The sequence below is a fragment of the Channa argus genome, chromosome 21 (genome assembly GCF_033026475.1).
Source record: "Channa argus isolate prfri chromosome 21, Channa argus male v1.0, whole genome shotgun sequence".
Classification (NCBI taxonomy): domain Eukaryota; kingdom Metazoa; phylum Chordata; class Actinopteri; order Anabantiformes; family Channidae; genus Channa; species Channa argus.
The window spans coordinates 17,233,386-17,254,871 of NC_090217.1; the positions used below are offsets into that span (position 1 = coordinate 17,233,386).

The window sequence follows — 21,486 nt, forward strand, 5'->3', positions numbered from 1 at the left end:
TGGGCCAGCTCTGTCTCTGTATCGGATTTATTAATTGGACCTTTCGGACCACATCATCCCCGCCAAAACAGAGTGAAAACAAAAAGCTTGTAAATGCTTCTGTGAGTTGAGCATCAAAATTCCTGGCAAAGTTGAAACTGGCAGGAAGTTGGGACTTTAAACACCATATCATTTGGATGCCAGGCCAATATGTGGTTACTGGAGTCTCTGTGCATTAATTTGTAAAACCCGTAACTACAGAATTCTGAAAATTCTAAAATGTAGTGGTTTTATTCTTACAGATTGCTAAAATCATCCCATGGCTTTTTGAGAATTGTGGGTATGAGCAAAGGTCGGTAAACAGTGGCCATATGTACAGGCTGAGTCAGCAAGGAGAAAAGCGGACTGTCAGCTTCTGGAAGAACATATATTTTGGAAGAGATAACAATTAACAGAACGCAGCCAGCTGATGCATGGTGCTCTATCATGCAGGGAACTTCTAAGCCAGGAGGAGTTGCACAGTGTTGCTTCAAAAGTTCTAAAATCCTCTTTAGTGTTGCACACTGTAAGTTAGACAGACATGAATAGAATTTTTTTATTATTGTAGCAAAATTATTTAATGATTTATTTATATTGTTATGTGGCAAAAGCCTTCAGTAATTGGTGTGTCTCCTCTTTTCAGCAACAACATTTCTGATTTTGTTTAATATCAGCTTAGAGAGATTTTAGCGCATTTCGTACACAATCAGGGATCCTAAGCTTCTTTGTACGAATTCGCTGTTTCAGTTCCTTTAACGATATTTCTGTGATTCACTTCAGCACTTTGACTCTACTATTCCAAGACATTACACTTCTTCTGCTTTAACTGTTATTTGGTAGAATGACTTGCATGTTTATGGCCATTGTTTTGCTATGTGATCCACTTTCTATTGATATTCAGTATTCACCTTTTCCATTTCCTTGTCCAGAGGCAGCAAAGTCCGAATAATTATAGTGCTACTAAACTGGAAGTACTTTTGGGACTGTGTGCAGTCTTTGTTTGGCGACCGCTCCTGGGTCGTGTACTAGTGGTGTTCCTGACAGTCAACTGGTTAAGTCCAAACTTTTCTAAAGAGAAAGAATATTTAAAGAGCATGGACAACTCTTCTTCTTAGATCTTTAGAAATCTCTTTTGTCCAAGCCATGACACATTTGTACAAAGGTGTGTTGTCAAGGTCAGACTTGGATTGTGCAGACCCAAATTTCCTTTCTTTCTATAAAGCAGGGCCTCCCCAGATTCCCAGATACATGATTGTCATCCTGCATATCTTTAACTCGTATACTATTATATAACTCTTATTTAAAGTCTTACATCTGCTAGAAACCAGTCAGTATATCTGGACTTCTTTCAATAAAGTGGTACGGGAGCACAATTACATCCACCAGAGTAGGTCTTTGTTCCAGCCTACTGCTGCTTGGATAAGTAGCAAAAGGTCTTCTAACCAAGAAGAAATAAGTCCAGTTGACATGGTTCAATCGTCGGATAACCAAACCAGGATGTCTAGGAATCTTCACCTACATAGTGCACCATGTGCTGAGAGGAAGGCAAAGAGACCAGTGGATTGTGGGAGCAGGGCATGAAAGAGGTGTGTGTGTGTGTCTGCTGGGGGGAGAAAGAGGAGAAAAATAAACAGAGAGACAAACATGGTGGAGGTGACCAGTGGAAGTTGTGTGTGTTTATTTGGAGTTGTGTGAGGAGAGGAAGCAGACTTAAGGCTGAAGCACACACATGCACGCATACACACACACCAACATACACACCTATAAACACAGATACATAGACATCATGCACAAACACATGCTGGACATGTGCATGTCATCATAATGACAGAGGAATTCTTACTTTAAACAAACCAAATTGGGAAATTGAAGATACAGGGAGCTTTTCAACGATACCCTAGGGGCACGTGGAAGGTCTAAGTACAGGGAGCTCTTTCTACCTGGCTGGTATCATCATCGATTAAAAACACTTCACCTGCCTTAGACATGCAGAGTCCGGAGAGTTTATGTGTGTAGAAGCATGTTATCAGGTAGATTGTTCAACATTAATAGTTTTATGTTTCTTATAAATGTATAAAAGGTTTATGAATAAGAAGACGTTTCCCTAAATTCTGGCCACTAAATAAATGGAATAACCACAAATGTTTGTGTTCCCGTTTACACTGAACAAAGAAAAAGTAATTGTCGATGTACTGAATCATATCCTCCTGACTCTAGCCCATACCCATACTAGAATACACACACACACACACATATATATGGTTGTTTCTTTACATGGTTGAGTTCATGACAGTGAACCTCAGTAGCTGTGATATGTTCCACCAGGTGTTAAACTTTTTAGTCTTACACAATCTTTCCAGTCTTTTGTTGCCCCCGTCCCAAATTGTTTGAGAAGTGTTGCTGGCTTCAAATTCACAAAGTGACTCATGCATTCTTAGTAGAGCACCCGCTCTTCTTTCATTTTATAAATACTTTGATTAAATATTTTTCCAGCATGTGATTTTAACTTTGAAAACAAACTCCATCAACCAAGCAACATCTCTCTCTCTCTCTCTCTCTCTCCCTCTGTGAGGTAAAGAGGAGTTATTTACCTGTAAACGCATGGTGGAATTCACATTTTCTTTTTATGTCTCCTGCTTGTTTTCCACTCGGAAGATATTTTTAGGCGAGAGTTTGTCCTTGGTCAGTGGAAATGTTTAATGCGAGTGTGTGGAGCTGACCTGGTGTGTAGCTGCTGCTCAGTAGCAAACACAGGAAACATGGGGATTGGACTGAAAACACACACACACACACACACACAAACATACACAAATCCATGAAGTAAACCTCCTTCTGTCTTCGTATTTCCCAGCTCTTTAAAGGACACTAACATCTGCTTCAACTGGAACCAGTCTGACACACACATGCACACAAAGACACACTTGTTTTCCTACTGTATACTTGTTAAGAAACTCATTGACCTAATATTCATTTATAATTCCAACCTTAAACCTATAAGCAAGGCTTAACCTTCAAACTGTTGTGAGAAAAGATTGGCCTGTAGTCAGACTATCTGAGTTAACACAAGTTGTTTCCTGTCCTTAACATTACCAGCTGGACTCTGTTAACATGACACAGTGAACTCTGCTTCGCCTATGCTCTGGCCTTCATGTAAACGCTGCTATAGGTGTTGAGTACTCTCTTTGCTGGCGGATTTAAATCTCTGGTTTTCCACTTATAGCTCATTAACTAAAAAGTAGTGAGCTATACATGAATGCTGATTATTTTCCAAAGGACAGTGTAAGTGTTACCACACATTCTTACCTTCAGGCTGCAGCCTTGGTTTGAGTTCTTTTTGGTAACTTGCTAGAACTTGAAACTTGCTAATCCATCACAGTAAACATTTTTGTTGTCCTTTTTGCTTTTTTCAAAGTGGTGTTATTTTGCAACACTGTTACTGCAATTTATTCATGTCTGGGTTATTTGTTGTTTGTTCTCAGGTTCTCAGGTTCTAGTTTTGCTCTTTCCATCCGTTTGGAACATTCACTAATCAGCCACTGGTGGCTCAGACCTCCATTGTTAAAGGCCACTCAGAGCCATCTGCAGCTACATGGACTAAAAAAAATGTCTGTGTGGACTAAAAAATAAGGGTCAAAGGTCACTCTGGGTAAAAAGCCTATATTAACCACTTTATTTGCTAACATGTGGTTAAAACATTATGATATGTTAGCATTTATTAGTTCATAATATTTCTATGAAACAGTGATGCTATTGGTACTTCCTTTGTCTACCAGCTCTTGTGGGTTAGAATCAAAGATATCCTCAATTTAATTTTCTAGGGTGATAGGAAGATTCCTGGAAATCAATAATTTCCAGCCTTTCTGTTCTATAAATAGAAGCAAAAACTATAAAGCTTTATTGTCTTTTAGTGGTTGATGGTGTTTTTCTAAATTATCACCACATTCCTCATACAACCTGTTGCTTCCCTACACAGAGGGGATTGTACTACTTGTCCCCCCCCCCCCTCTGTCATTGTGATCAGAATGAATGAGAAAAATCGTTGGTTCAGTTAATATGACGTGTGTGTGTGTGTGTGTGTGTGTGTGTGTGTGTGTGGTGCTTATTTTCTCTGGTGTTTAAAGAAGAGATTGAGGAGAGTTATTAGAAAGGCACAGTCTTTATTAAAAGATCACTGAAGGCTGTTGAAGAAAAGCTCTCATTGAAATTCATGGCCTAGCACCTATAACAGTGTGGTTCGAGCAGATCAGTGAGAGAGAGAGAGACACAGTCAGCGTCTGGCAGATTTCAATTAAAATGGCATTTAGAAGAGCATGATGGAAAAGTGGAGGGGTGGGGGGTGTAAGATGGATGAGGAAGGTGTTCTTTTCTGTCTGTAAAGCATTTTGCTGCAGTACTCTTTGTTCATCACTTATGAAGCTGGATATTTAAGACTCTTGACCAACTTGCCAGGATTTAACCAGATTAATGAAAACCTTCAACATTTTATCAGTGCCATTGCTGTTACAGTATGATATATTTTGATAAATAGCATGTGTCCTACATACAATGTCAGCCTTTTAGAAATGAAAAGCCAAGTTTTTTTTACATGAGACAGAGAACATAACATATTAACAATATATATATATACTTCTATGACACTAATGAAACCACTGAGCCAAGTAGGTGCAACACAACCATACCCATACATACAACAGCCCCTTCACATGAAAAACAGTGATGTAACAGTTGGTCTCAACCAGTCTGCAGCAGCTGGAACAACACTGTCATTTCTGCCTGTCTAATAGAGTACTGGAGCTTAAAGTGTTTATTTAGAAGATTTATTTAAGAAGGCTTTGTGATGATCATACAGTCCAAACACTGGTAGTTTTTACAGGCATGGGCACAGACAGGCATGTATTGGCATTTTGTTGTTTCTTTCTTTGTCTATACGTGCTACTTTCTGACAGCCTCAATCAGAAAACAAGCTGTACTCTGTACCTTATCTCTGGGATGGTCAGTATATGCTGCAAAGCTCATTCATACTGTTCTCTGGAACCAATCGGGTGGATTCTTTTGTCGTTACACTCCCTAGACGGCATTTAGGTTTAAGATTAAAAGGTGGACATGATATTCAAATTCACATTTTTTTTTAATTTAACTAAATAAACACCATAGAACTAAATACACACTCTAGAAAAATGGCAGTTTTTATGTAGCAAAAGTATTGGCACATGTGACTGATGTGTTTCCTTTTAGTGCGTCCTGTAACATTGATTACTCCTGGGTTTTACCTGTTAAGAAATCATTTGTTTTTTAAAGGATAAATCGACATGAAAATCAGAGAGCTGTCTATTACAGAAACTGGTTGATAGCAGAAGCATTCTGTAGGCTGTGAATAAAACCCAAAAAACAGCCGTCAGTGACCACACCAATAAGCACCACAGAGAAAAGGTGAAAGTATCACCATCCACAGTGTAAAGAAAAAACGTGTCATCAGAAGGAAGAAAAAGGAAGTCAGTTTGGAATTAGCATAAAATCAATGATTTCTACTTTGAATTCTACTGCTGCATAGCAGCTCCCCCATCAGTGTATGAGTGTGTGTGTGATTGTGTGTGTGAATGGGTGAATGAGAAGCAGTGTAAAGCCCTTTGAGTAGCAATAGGTAGAAGAGCACTATATAAGTACACACCATATACCATCCCCAGAGCTGGTCACCTGGCCAAAGTGAACAATGGATGAAGGGCCTTGGTATGAGGGATGAACACTTGGGGTTTGAACACTTCTCCATAGTTACAGCCAGCTAATGGTGTGCCCTCCCTGTGATGATCCAACAGTGTTGTAGCCAATGAAATACCGGTTTTGGGGATGTGCAGTTTGCAGGAACTCTGTAAATGGGAGTTGTGCTTATTTCACTGTGCGTATGGGGCAGCGCACGTAGTACGCACAACATTGTGGGCGACCGTGGCGCAGGAAGGTAGAGCAGTTGTTCACCAATCTCACAGTTGTTGGTTCAATCCCCAACCCCTCCAGTCACATGTCAAAGTGTCCTTGAGCAAGACACTGAACCCCAACTTAGTTGCTTAGCTCCCCCATTGTTGTATGATTGTGAGTGTGAATAAGAAGCAGTGTAAAGCGCTTTGAGTGCCAATAGGTAAAAAAGTGCCATACAAGTGCAGACCATGTGTTCTTGACTAGAACAGTGACACCTCATTCCTCATTAACCCCAGAGGAAACGGAGAGCAGAGCAACTATGAGCCTTGATCCACGTATCTCTTGCTCGCTCTTACACTTCCACATTCCACTCCTCTCTTTTCCTCAATCGGACTGTCTTTCACTTTATTTCCCTTTTTTTTTCTGTTTTCATTAAACTCTGCCAGGCAGACTTTTGGGGCTTTGGGATGTAATGCTACAACCGTCAGCTTGTAATAACATGGATGTGATATGCTTGGACCTCGTCTAGACTCAGAGAGGGAGGGAGATATGTGGTGAAGTGGACAAAGACAGGCATGGAGTGTAAAAGAGAAAGACAAGAGGATAATAAAAGAGACAGAGGGGAGACAGACTGTGTCCTGAGGGCTCTTATTGGGCTATGAAGACGTGTCTCAGTATTTTATCTGGACCTGTTGGGGCTCCCAGTGAGAAGCTTTAGTAGTTGTAAACCTGCTGACCTCCCCTATCTAAACAGAGCTGCACAGTGAGCTGGAAAGAAGAAACTGCAACTTTCTCTCACTTTTCTTCGCTAACTGAAGAAATGCAGTCAAATGGGACACACTGTAGACTCCTCAAATCAAAGGTATATTACATTATATTCAAGCATTTCTTAAATCGAACTATCACTAGCACATCCATTGAATTTCCCAAAATGCTTTCGTACAAAAACAATGACTTTATATAATAGGGGTTGGTTAAATAAGTAATACAACACAGAAGGTGAAAGTAGGCAAAATGGCATTTACTCTGTTTAATAAATCTATATATAGATATAAAAGATTATGTCCATGTACTGACTTACTTGTCAGTTTCTATATTTCTGCTTGGTTTTGATATGACTGTGGAAATGTGGTCCCCGTGTGCCTGTGTATCAGCAGGTCAACACTGACGTTGAGCTAAACAGAGCTTGACATCCGATCCAGCTGAAAGCATATCCAGTGACCAGTGTGGGCTATTCAAGTCTGAAAACTGAATGTGTCAGTGAGCCGCAGGTTCTAACTGCCTCATCACATCAGACTCGATGAGAGCCACGGGCTGTGGTGGCCCTTCTGTTTGCTGTTTTTTGGCTCGTTTGTGTCGAGTGCTGCATTTTTGGATCGTTCCAATTCACTTATTTCTCATCAGTCAACACTCAGGATCCCATACTGACAAAGTGAAAACTTGAGTTTTAGAAATGTTTGCAAATGAATGAAAAAGGAAAACCGTTAACCACCTGTGATAAATTAAATTGATTGGGAAGGATTTGGAAAGGCACACACCTCTCTATAAAAGGCCTCACAGCTGAAAATAAAGGTTCAAAGCAGAACTCAGAAACAGGATTATTGGTAAAGCGGTTGACCACCAATCCCCCAGTTGCTGGTTTGATCCCCATCTCCACCGGTCACATGTCGAAATGTCCTTGAGCAAGACACTGAACCCAAACTTGGTTGGTCCCGGTGAGTGATGGCCAACTGCATAGCAGCTCCCCCATCGGTGTGTAGTCAGTCAACACTAAGTATGTGTGTGTGATTGTGTGAATGGGTGAATAAGAAGCAGTGTAAAGTGCTTTGAGTGCCAGAAGGTAGAAGCGCTATATAATTGCAGACCATGCACCATCCCAGCTTGTCATCTGGCCAAACTGAAAAATGGATGAAGGGCCTTTGTATGAGGGGTGACCAAGAACCTGATAGTCACTAACTGACATCTTGAGATACTGACATCTTGAGATCCTGTGTTGAAGGACAACCATCCCTACAGCCACCCACCGATCTGGGCATGATGACAGAGTGGCAAGACGGAAGCTTCTCCTCAGTCCTTTCAGACTGTAAGGAAGAAGATTCTGTGGCCTGATAAAACCAAGACTGAGCCCTATTGAACATCTCTGAAGAGACCTGAAAAATATCCAACCTGAATGAGTTTGAGAGGATTTGCAAAAAAAAAAAAGGGAAAACAATCCCACAATCCAGATGTGCAAAGCTTGTTGCATCATACTCAAAAAGTCTCGAGGCAATAATTGCTGCTTCAAAGTACTGAGCAAAGGGTCTGAATACTTTTTTCAGTTTTATCATTTAAAAACAAATTACAGACAAATTTTAAAATGTAGTTTTTTTGGGATTATGGAAAAAATGTATATAAATCTTAATATCAGGCTCAAACTTAAAATTGTTCTGAAAACTTTCGAAATTATAACAAAAATATACTAAACAATAGAATGTTGAGTATTTGATCTTTTCGTTAACATACAATTTAAACATCTGATTGCTTTGGTTTTGAACACGGATTGAATGTCCTGCAGTGTTTCAGAACAGACGTTTTGTTTTTGAGAGGTCTCTCTTAAAGCAATGGCACCTTAATGAGGCCCAGGGAGGTGTGTGTTACAGTGCCACACTAGTGCACATCAACAAGGTATAAAGATGCAAATTAATGATAATTAAGTTAAGTAATACTGTAATGTGGTTTCTTTTTAAAAATGTGGCTATAATAAATACATTTAAAAGTTGTCTTTTTCACATTTGTTTATTCACTGTAAGGAAGAGACAAATGTTTGCAGCAGAGTTGTCTTTGCTAGATACCTTTTTTCTAAAAGGTGCAAAATAAATGGTCATTCAACAACAATCTTAATCTTCACCAGCATCAGACACTTGTTTAAAAAAATGCATATATAGCCCAAGTTCAATAATCATAGCTCTTTAAAGGGAGACTTCACCAATTTCAACTTGCTTTCCATAGCTTTAGTAAAAAAAAAAATGGACATCTAAACTTCCCTCTGACTTCCCTGTATTAAAATATTTAATATGACAGGACTTTTTCATCATTAGATCAGATTATATCATCTAGACGAGCTCTGAAAAAGCAGGTTGACCATGATTGCAAACTCTATAGTGTGAGCAACAAGATGACATAATCTAAATTGAAGTTTCCTCCGAGTGATGTCATCTGTAGACATTTTACAGCTATAAGTAGGGACATAATTTAATATAAGAAAGTCAAAGTGAAGTTTACTGCCATTCATTTATGTACAACACAAACTAGATCCAAAAGAAGCAAGTTAAATATCAATGGTGGTGTCCTTTAAGTATCTCTGTAGATACTGTAAGCCTGAGATGTATTTTTGAGGTGGGGCATATCAGCTATGGTATAGCTGTGCTGGCTGGGTGTTCATAGCAGCATTGTAGCTTCTTAAAACCTCTCATCTCCACAACCATCAGGAGGGATATTTGTGTAGAATGGCCACTTATGAAACCAGAACTGTGTCTACTTTGTCCTGTAGTCTGCCAGGCTCTGCACAGAACTTCAGTTATTATTTAAGTTTAAGACTACTATAAGTTCAATAATAATCAAACTATGATAAATGAAATCATCTGGAGAGGGGATCCTCGTTCAGGAACCTTTTAGAAACTAATATCCTTGCACTGCTGCAAGGTCTGTATTGTAAATCTAGATTACAGGAAGCTTCGACAGCACCTCTCCAGAATAGGATTTGATATGAAAAGAATAAGGTTTTGGTATGAAATTCTTCTTAAAAATATACTTAAAAAATGTTTTAGTACAAATTGTTGCTTAAGGTTTTGGCTGGGAATATCATGATTTTTCTTTTTTTTTCTAATAAGAGACCACTCCAATAGTGGACCTAAGGACATAACTCTACTGAAAATGTTCATCTACCGAATCTCACCACCTTCTATCAAACGTCAAATTCCAGCTCGAATCCTGTAGCTCTTGCACTTACTTAAACTATCAGTAATAGAGGTCCAATCCAAGAATGATGTAGATGCTTTTGAGATGTCAATGAAATTTTTTACAGCCGCATCTAATAAAAAAATAGAGTCTATATTTTTTCACTTCATCACATGAAGACAAAGATGTACTGAGAGGGTAAATGTCTAAATGTCTTTTTGTGGTGGTGGAAGTCTATTCTTTCTGTCCTTGATAAGATGAATTTTGAAGAGGACAGACTTGTGAAATGTCATGAGTTTGTTGATGCCGTCCTGCCACATGAGAAGCTTAACTGATAGGAGCAGAATGTATCAACAAGATTGGCAGCTACAAACTATTTAGGGAGAAAAACCTGTGTGATGCAGGCTCTTCCTAAAATTGTAAACACTCTAAACCCTTCTTTGGCATAGTCTACAATTTTCTTAGTTGTAAACACATAAATAAGCTTTGTAAAAAAGAAATAATATTTATTGAGTGATGACATCTGATTGTGCCATGAGACATTTGCACACTCCCAAACTAACCTTTCCCATTCTTCCCAGAGTTTTCTGATATCTTTGGCTGGCTTTTCCCTCCCAACTTGCCTCTCTGGAGAGAACTGGCCCTCTGTTCTCCACCTCCTTGCTTCCCTCCCCCAGCTCCTCTCTGCAATGATCATGGTTTCAACACTGGCCTAGTTTACACATTATTTCCACAGAATAAAGGGATGACGAGATCAGAAGATTACAAGGAGGTGGAGGATTTCATATTCTCTGCTGTGTGGTGTTAAAATGATGCAGAAGGTGAAAACGGCATCATGGGTTTAATACCTAACTAAGTTGCCCTACAGATGATGTACTGTTGCAACAGTAATTCTTTCCAAATGGTGGAGTATTAACTGAGTATTTAAATCATTTACATTAAGGGAGCAGGTAAAACTGATGGATGGATTACTGGATGGAGATGTCAAGGGGCCCTTGGACCATAGCCTCTGAAGTTAATCTTGAAAAAAAAAAAAAAATTCCAAAATGATGAATAACCTAAAATAATTAATCCTATTTGTGCACAGAATAATTGTCAACTCAAATTTGCATGTTAAACTTTACTTTACTCATCAATATATGATAAACGGTCTGCACTTACATAGTGCTTTTATACCTATACTGTAGTCTGCAGAGACATGTTGCAAACTGATCCAATCAGGAGAGAAGACGCAGGAGAAGGCCCAAGTGTTAGGAGTATCCTCCTCGAGTAACAGACACCTTACTGCTCCTGAAGTGGCTGCATTGTGGAATAAAACATGAGAAAAATTTGTTTGCACAGACATGGAGTGTAGAGTTGTGAAGAAAAGAAAAAAACCCTACTAAGGTTGGCAAACCAGAAGAAAATGATGTCCAAGATGTCCACAGTCCACAAACAGTGGACTGACTGGCACAAAGTGTAAAGAACGTTTCAGGGGTTCGGATCCAAGCGAGAGACATGTCAGATGCAGAGCTCATGAAAAGATGACAGATGGCTGCCTAAGACCATCAGTAAATAAAGGAGGTGGAATCATGATGATGTGGAAATGCTTTTACAATGAAAGAGTGGGCGATCTGCATCCCGGAAAGGCATCTTCAGACTGCACGTATACCTGTCCACACTAAAGAGACATTCCCTGTGGACAATGACTGATTGTCAAAATGAGGTTAGTCACAGTGACCCCAAGCATTCTTCCCAGTTGTGTAAGAAAGATCTGGAGAACAAAGTAGGTGATTAATACTTTGAACGAAAGGAAACAAAAACAGACTATACATGTACAGGGAAGACGACCGAGAGGACCGCTACTCAAACCAACAGTAAAAGGGTTAAATTAACAGGGACAAATGAACAGAAGTAAACAGGAACAGACTGACGGAAATAAATCATAACCGAACTAAACTTGAGGCAGAGGGAAATTAACAAGAGTAACTAATACAGGGAGCAGGATACAAGAAAACAGACAAAGGAGTAACCAAACCACAGACCAAAACCAGACGGAGTCCAAAACGGGGAACTTGCAGGGCAGAGAGAATGAGTGTCCAAACAGGGAGGAGCCAGGAGCGTGAGCAGAATGCAAAGGGTACAGAATACAACAAACTGGCAAAGAACAGTGGGGAGAGCTCGGTATAACAGGACAGGTGAAATAGGTGAACAGGTGAAACGAATCAGGACAAGCGAGGAAGGTGGAGAACCCGAACAGACTAACAGGAAGAGTCACAGGAGGAGCAACCGAATAAAGGACAGGAAATAAATCTGGACAACTAAACACGGGAACAGGACTGTAACAAGCACAGCAGAACCTTGGGAAGTGCTGCAGAAGGCCTGGGAGGAAATCACACCTCAACATCTGCCAAAACTGAACAGCAGAATGCCACAGATTTGTCAGGCAGTTAATGCTGCAAAGGGCAGCATTTTTGTTGAAAGTGAAGTTTAATATACCAATTTTGAATGGACCATTATTTTTTTCCTCAAATATGCTTAAAATTAAAGTATTTCAAAATTAGATCTTGCAATAAGTTTACAACTTTTTGATTGAATAAAACCACAAAAGAGAAGAGTGTACACATACACACATCCAAAAAAAGGAACTGCAAAGAAGAACGGGAGAAACTGCCCCAAAAGAGTTGAGCCAAGCTTGTAGCATCAAAAAGACTCGAGGCTGTAATTGGTGCTAAAGGTGCTTCAACAAAGTATAAACCAAGGCGTTGAATACTGATTCATTATAGGTAAATTATTGAGAATTTCATCCATTTTGAAATAATGCTGTAACATAACAAATTTTCGAAAAAGTTAAGTGCTGTGAATACTTTCTGGATGCACTGTTTTGTATTTTATTGATTCTTGTGTTTATTTTATTTCTCTTATCCCTTGGTTGTTTGGTTGGCTCTTATTTTTTCAAGGAAAGGTACAAGCACCTGTATTTGAACACAGAAGCCTAAGTTTTCTTTCTTCACCTCAATAGTTCCAGTGAAAATGAATCCTAGTCAGTGTAATCAGACAAGGGTACCACCATTTTTTTCTTTTTTTAAAATCAATGTTTCATTAAAATTAGCCTTTTTTCCCTCTCTTTTTCACTTGCTCAGATGGGATGAACTGCATGAACAAAGACCATGGCTGCGCTCACATCTGCAGAGAAGCTCCAGGCAAAGGCGGGGTGTCTTGCGAGTGCCGCCCTGGCTTTGAACTGGCCAAAAACCAGAAAGACTGTACATGTATGTATAACAACTGACCTTAGTTCTACACCACATTCCCACACTGAGACTCACAGGAAGAGACTGTGACTTTAGTTCAACCTTTAGTCTGTGATTCATGTATTATGTTAGGTTTGGTATTCTCACAAATTGTGTGTTGACATTTTTTCATTTGGTGCATTCGGACATCTGTTAATCTTTACTCAGTTGACTTGTCACTTTACTTTACGACTCACAAGGCAGCAAGGTTATTAACACTGTTTTATAGACTTGCATTTATTGAGGTTATGTACGCTTGCAGTGAAGGATCTTAACTATTGAAAACTGTAATAAACATCTGTAATAGCAATGACCTTTCAGTGGGCCTTCAGTGGTAAAATACGAGCTTGGACATTTGATGCCAAGATCATTGTGTCAGTGTTTTAGGCCAAGGTGAAGGATTCAGTTGGGAGAATTCAGGTCTCTAACCTCCCAACCCGCACCCTCACCGCTCCATCTCACTCATCACTGCCTGCAGCAATGGATTTTAGACCTGCTGTTTTTTAGGGCTAAGTAATAAGCTTTTAGTTACACTTTGTTTGGCAACACATCTCGTTCTCTTCCCAGACAGCAAGACAGTAAAGATTGTGAAAGCCTGTAAAAGGCTCTTAGGATTCCCTGCTGTGGCAATATTTCATTAGGAGCAAGGGAACCGGGCAGTGAAGTTCTGTTGAGCATGACGGCACAGGACAGTAATAAATGAGTAAAAGAAATTGCACTGCAAATCCTAGACACAGACACACACACACACACACTGTCCTCTATCCACCACTCTCCTTTATTTACCCTTTTCTGTCTTCCAAGTCTCATCTTTTCTACTTTTTCATTTCCAACTTCTTCTGTACCCCCAATATTTCACGACGTGTGAACATGCAAAGCGAATAAGTGTGTGATCAGTATGCGCAATCAGTTATTTCTCTGTCTCAGGAGTTTGTGTGTAACTTAGCTAGCTGTTTTAGAGCCAAGGATTTAAAGTTGAAACCGTCTGTGAAAATACAGAATTTTACTATCCGGTTCTCCTAGAACTCCTAGAACTGAACTTTTATTGTTTTATTATAGAAGATTTTCTAGGACCCTAGAAAAAATGTAAGAACTTCCCCAGCATTTCGAATACAGGATCCTAGTCACAGTTTGTGTGAATTAAACTCTTCAAAGTCTAGTCCTCCTAACACCTTGGCCTTCATTACTATATGTGTGGATCATTTATTCAGACTACGTAGTAGTCTACCACATGAACTACCACATGACCCGTTCTCCTTATTATATGTCTGATTACAAAACTAACATCTAGACAAACATTTTGAGTGACCAAAATGTTTCAGACAATACTATATATCCCTTTGGCTTCCAGTTTATTCCTCCCACCCTTTCTACAATTATCTTTTCCCCCCTTTCCTCCTTATGAAATCAAGCCTTAATTCCAGTCGTGTGGTATTTTGCTTCTTTATCAAGGCCCATATAACTTCTTTTTGGTAGTAGTATTAGGCTCAACTGCCGGCCCATATCATTATTTTAACTAGGTAAGGATTTAGTTGAGGGATGACTTGAGCCTTATGTTAAAGTGCCCGAGCCAAAAATAAGACTTAAATGTGTGGTTCATCTTCAGTGACGTGTAACTATGGAAATGGAGGTTGCCAGCACACGTGTGATGACACGGACACAGGACCCGTGTGTGGCTGCCATCAGAAATATGCCCTGCATTCAGACAGCAAGACCTGCATCGGTAAGTGAAGAGCATGATGACTTTACAGTTCCCACACATGGATGCGCCCTGAATCGTCACACTTGTCTGACTGTAGCATCTGCTGTGCATCTGAACGTTTTCAGTGTAGCAACGATTATTTCAGAGAAAATATTTAATAAGGAAGTGAGATGGGGGGGGGTTAGAAGTTGTAAATTCCCCAAATGACTACCCATCGAATTAAAAACGGAAGGAGAAATCTCACACATATGGTGAGAAATACACTGATTTAGAAACATATTTGATCCACAATGATAATAATGACATGACTGACTTTATGAAACCTGTACAGTAGCTGCACTGAAGTATGAAACCTGTTACTAAAAACACTTATAAATAAGCGCTCATTCAAAACCTAATAACTAATTCAATTAAAACTTGATATATCAAGGCTGTACAGCTTTGTGTACATCCTGCCTCTAGCATGTTTTCTGTAATGAATGAATGGTACTGTGGTAGTAGGATATCGCTATTATCCAATATCAAATGACTGTATGATTTAGGTGTGATGTGTTTATCTGTGTCAAATGAGAAACAAGCTCAGAAAGCCAAGATTGAGTTGGGGTCGATGGCATACATAGTGCTGTCATCACCTTTACAGTGCGGAGATGGAAAATAAAAATTACTTCTTTAAAGGGCAGTGGGTCAAACATCGATTCATAAGGAACACCTTCATTAACCTCCTGGAAATGACCCTCGAGGATATCAGCAGGAACAAATTAAATCCTACATTTTCATTTTGAATCCTACAGTAGAAATATGATTTAACAATACTATTATTGTTTACAGTGTGGTATTGTTTCACCGTATGAATAGTATTTGTGTGACATTAACTTGTCACTTTTGGCAGGGGTAAAATTAAACTACCTCAACTATACAACACTATGAAAACGTCCATAATAAGTCTCAGAGAGAGTATCACTGTGGTAAAGTGTCAGGGCCAAGAAACAAGAAGAACCTCAGTCACTTTTGAAAGTATTCAGACCTCTTCCCTTTCTGCACATTTTACTGTGAAATTTTTTTAAATTAAATTGTAAAAAAATGTATTTGCAATTCTACACACAATTATCCATACTGACAAAGTGAAAACATACAGTTCATCTAGAAATTATTCACATTCCATTGCATTCACATTTTGTTATGTTACAGCCCTATTCCAAAATGGATCAATTCATTATTTTCCTCAACACTCTATAAACAAAAACCCATAATGTCAATGGGAAACAAGTTTTTTTTAAATCTTTACGAAATTATTATTTTTTAAATGAATAAATCACATACATATACTTAAGTATTCATGGCCTTTGACACTCAAAATTGAACTCTGATGCAACCTGTTTCCAATTTCTTGTTGGAAATTCAGTTGACAGTTAACAGTGCATGTCAGAGCCATTAAGTCCAGGAGTTGTCTGTAGACCTCCAAGACAGGATTGCATCGAGGTACAGATCTGGGGAAGGGTACAGAAAAATTTCTGCAGCATTGAAGGTCGCAATGAGCACAGTGGCCTCCGTCATCTGTAAATGAAAGAAGTTTGTAACCACCAGGAATCTTCTTAGACCAGGCCTGCCAGCCAAACTGAGCAATCGAGAGAGACTGGCCTTTATTCAGGGACGTGACCAACAACCCGATCACTCTGAAAGAGCTCCAGCGTTTCTCTGTGGAGAGAGGAGAACCTTCCAGAAGAACAACCATCTCTGCAGCACTCCACCAATCGGGCCTGTATGATAGAGTGGCCAGACAGAAACCACTCCCCAATAAAAGACACATGACAGCCCACCTGAAGGACTCTCACATCATGAGAAACAAAATTCTCTGGTCTGATTGAACTCTTTGGCCTGAATGCCAAGTGTCATATCTGGACCTCTGGACCTCAGACTGTAGTGATGGTTCATCTTTCAACAGGGCAATAACCCTAAGCACACACCCAAGAAGTGGCTAAGGGACAACTCTTTAAATGTCCTTGAGTGGCCCAGCCAGAGCCCAGACCTTAACCCGATGAAAATGGCTGTGCACCGATGCTCCCCATCCAACCAGATGGAGCTTAAAAGGTACTGCAAAGAAGAATGGGAGAAACTGCCCCAAAATAGTTGTGCCAAGCTTTAGAATCGTACTAAAATATACTTTTTATAAATTAGCAAAGATTTCAAAGAAACTTCTTTCACGTTGTCATCATGAGGTATTGTTTTTAGAACTTTGAGAAAAATAATGAATTCAATTCCTTTTGGAATAAGGCTGTAACATAACATAATGTTGAAAACGTTAAGCGCTGGGAATACTTTCTGGATGCACTGTATTTTTAGAAATGGGTTAAACCTTAACTGATTCTGCATTTGTTGTGGCAATACAAGTTGTGGTCAGGTGCATCCTGTTGGTGAAACTCTTAACAACTATGTCTAACAAACCTCAGGCACTGCTAATTACATTACATTGTATGGTGATGGTAGCATCATGGTGGGAATGGAGGGCTAAATCAATAGGATACATTGTTCAAATCCAGTTATGACAAGTTGTGGAGATTTACTCAAGAAAGCTCAAAGGTGTGATAGCTGCTAAAAGGGGCATCTGAAGTAAGGGTGTGAATAAGATTTTATTTGTTTTTTTAATTCCTTTTTAAAGAAATTCTAATGTTTTCACTGGGTCAGTGTGGGTTATGGTATGTAGACTGATAGACTGAAAAAAAAAACACACACAATAATTTCCTATTTGAAATAAAAATTACAAATGTGGCAATGTTTGCAAAAACTTAACAGCTCTGGAAACTGAGCTAGTGTTAAACAAGGGACTGACACATCTCCCACTTCCACTAAAAAATACCTTCATCATATCAGAACTCAGTTAACTCAGTGAGTCCAGTGAGAAACCAGTAGGCAGCTTTCTCTGCACAAGCAGGCACTTTGTACAGAAGCATTGCTTAACCATCCTGGCTCTCACACTGAGCTTACTTACTTTTGTCTTGTTATTTTTTTCTAATCACTTGAGAAAGAATAGGGTGTTCCAGGTAAGTGGAGTTGTTCTTTTATTTTTTATTTTTTTTCCCTCCTTCATGCCGATACATATTTATATGAGCAATAGTTTTTAGAGCCTGGAAGCAATTTTAATCAGCACTTCTTTGATTTTGTAGCCAGTCTGGTTCTCCAGTGAATATACTGGCCTCTAGAGCTATGGAGAATGAATAGGTATTAAGGTACTGATACACCCATATTTGCTCCCTTAAATTAATAAGTAATGTGCAGGAATTATAACTGTGATTACTCAGGGTCTGAATATAGTATGATCCAGATTATGAAATGAATAAAACTCTCTCTGAAAGATTTAAACAGACTGAAAATACTCACTAACCTAGCAAAATAAAATTACAAACAAACGTCAAGCATGTTACAGTGGTACCCTGTCTATTAAAAATAATATTTGCTCATTTTGAATTTGATTCCAGCAACACATTTCATTATGCTCCAAATGTTTTCAGTGGGTGACAAGTCTGGACTACTCCCAGACTGGATTAAACATTGTAATTATGTGCAGAATGTGGTTTGACATTGTGTTGCTGAAATATTCAAGGCTTTGAAAAATCTGGATGGCAGCATTTGTTGCTTCAAAACCTGATTATATTGTTCAGCATTAATAGCTGCTTCTTAGTTATGCAAATTACCTCTGCTGTGTGCAACCTCACACCATCACAGATGCTGGGTTTTAAACTATGCCAAAAGTCAGATTGTCCATCTCCTGTTTAGTATGAAGGACATGGTGTCAAAGATTTCCAAAAAGAAAGTATAAAATGATTGTTGTTGGTTGTTTCTTTCCATGGTAGATATTAAACTTGTGTTTGTGGATGCAGCAACACTGACTGGTTTTCGGTGGTGTTCCTAAACCCATGTTGTGATTTCCACTACAGAATAATGTCTTTTTTTAATGCAGCGCCTCCTGAAGGCCCTGAAGATCATGGTACCTCAATATAGGTCTTTGGCTTTGTCCTTCCTGTTAAATAGATTTCTCCAGATTTTGTAAGTAATGATATTATGAACCACAAGTGATTTATCCCCCAAATTCTTTGCAAACATCATACTCAAAGACTCCAACATGCATTTTTTTCACAAAGTGATTAACCTGTTTTCGTCTTTTTTTCTCGTCTGAAAGACTCATCTTCTATAGGATGCTCTTTTTATACCCAATCATGATACTAAGGCCTAGTGCAATGATAACAATTCAGATAGTTCCTCTCCCCTTTAGCATGGAGGACATAGCCTCCATGATCTCTAAAATGAATTTCAAATTTTTATGCATCGGACCACAAAACAGTTTTCCGCTTCAAAGGCTACACACTTTTATTTGTGAATTCAGTGACAAACTTGGCACTGCCTTGTAATTTCCACTACACAATCATATCTGTTTTTAATGCAATGCCACCTGGGGCTCTGGTGTGAGTTGGTGCTGCCCCTTGCATACATAGATTCCTCTGGATTTCTCTGAATGTTTTAATGATATTATGTATTATAGATGAGTAAATTCCCAAATTCTTTATTTGTTATTCTCTGTTATTCTCAAAGTATTAAACTGAATTTTTTTTTTAACAGTGATGGACCTCGCTCAATCCTTACTTCTGAAAGATTCAGCTTCTTTGAGCTGTTCTTTTTATGCCCAATCATGATACTGACCTGTTGCCAAATAACCTTGTGAGCAGGACTCAAAATTACAGTGTCCAGTTGTACTTTGGAGAATAAAAACAGCACCGGGGACACAAAAACGAACAAGTAATTATGCTCTGACATCATGGAATCTTAATTCTTAAAACAATTAAGATTAACGAATATGAAAATATACATGTGGAGCAGCTTCCTCTCTTTGTATATATGAGTGAGAGTGGAGCTCAGGCAGAAGAGAAGGAGCAGCTCAGGTAAAGTCAAGCTCACCTATCAACTCGACTGGACAACATCAGTGCTCGGTTGGAGTCTGTGTGAGAAAAGCGCTACGAGAGTCACTGACCAACAAGATTAATTATGAAAACCCTCGTTCCAAATGCTTATCCCCACAGTCTCCTATGCAACGTAATGTGTTAAGCACAACAAGCTTGTTGGCTAATCGCTACAAACACATTAGACATTACACTCAGCTAAAGCTGTAAGTTATGTAAAGTTGTATGTTCAGTACCAAATGCAAATTAAATGTTCTGCACTTATATAGCACTTTTCTAAATTATTGTCATCAAAAGCAATTTACACTACTGTTGCCAAAGTGGCTGTTATTGTGCTGCTGTTTTGTTAGACAGTGCCCACTGATGTACTACATGTGGTGGAGAAAAAACAGTTTTATGACATGCAGTTCCCAGTCAATTAAGTATTTCTAATATCTAATATATTATAAAAACAAAAAGGTACCATGGGCCCATGGTGGTTAAGTCTGGGACATTTAAAAGTGGGATTTGAGACATGTGGGACAATGACCCCAAAAAAAAGGTAAATTTTTAAATGTGGTTGCGAGACGTTAATCGCGTTTCTTTAAGCAGTACACGACTTCAGCAGTTTATTGTTTCCCCTTCCATAGCCCTTTGGAGGTGTGTTGCTGCCATCTAATTCAAAATGAGCATTGTCAACATTGGATGTATTGTCCTTGTACAATTTACAATAAAAATAGCTATAATCTCATTTGCAAAGTATTGCATTCTCCTATCGCTTTACTTTTTAGAAAATGTCCCAACTTTTGGGGAAACTAGGTTTTTATTTTAGCCCTGGTTTCCCAATCAAAATAGTCCAATATTCAAGAAGATAGAAATAAATAATTTAATAAAGGATTAAATAATTAAATTGGATTAAATAATGGAAGTAGTGTTTGTAAGTGACTTAATTCTCACATTCAGTTAGGAACCTTATGTAGTAATTGAGGGGGCCTCTTACAATTATGTCTGTATTTTCTCTTGATTTGCATCTCAACACATTTTGAGTATATTGAAGACAATGTTGGTTTATCAGGCGGAAATGTTTCTGTTCTTTTTCTTGTGATAAATAGCTGTTAAGAGTGATTATGTGCTTATCTGTAGCTCACATTGGGCATAGGTAATACTGTAGTAATATTCATATTCTAATATTTTGTTGTTAACTAATGTATTAGCAATGCTTTTTTTTTAAGGTGCTTGCAGTGTAACACTGTAAATTGCTACAGACATGTACTAGTATTTGCAGACATAACGTTTATATGAGGTAACAGCTCTTCTTCATTTTAACTCATATGGGCAAATTAAATCAATCTAGGTGTTTTGCTGGCACCAGAACACCTTGGGGGGAAATCTTTTCCTTTTTTTTTTTAAAAAGAAGTTCTTTGTGGTTTGCCAGAAGCAAGGATGAAATCCAAATCAAATACAGAAAACCTTCCAAAAAAAGCAGGATTTATAGGTAGAACCAGTAGCCAGCAGTTCCTCACGCTCAGAAATTTTAGCCCAACAAAATGAACCAAGACCAAACCACAGTCTGGACCTAGCTCTTTTTTTGAGCATTGAGAATTGATACAAACACCAGAAAAATGTCTTCAACGCAATTAATTCTAGACAGAACTCTCCGAAGAAGTCATTTCTAAACTTTAGAGCTTGGAATCGGAATTTCTTTTGACCCCCCTGCTGCCAG

At 38.7% G+C, this 21,486-nt stretch overlaps 1 protein-coding gene across 4 annotated transcripts in view; it reads left to right on the forward strand.

Moving 5' to 3' along the window:
- scube1 (signal peptide, CUB domain, EGF-like 1) overlaps positions 1–21,486 on the forward strand; it is a 101,836-nt gene that overhangs the window by 25,304 nt on the left and 55,046 nt on the right. For all 4 annotated transcript variants that reach the window (XM_067490443.1, XM_067490445.1, XM_067490446.1 and 1 more), the window contains exons 5-6: positions 12,987–13,115; positions 14,740–14,856. In XM_067490443.1, coding sequence (XP_067346544.1) covers positions 12,987–13,115; positions 14,740–14,856 — 246 coding nt within the window. The remainder of the gene's footprint in view (positions 1–12,986; positions 13,116–14,739; positions 14,857–21,486) is intronic.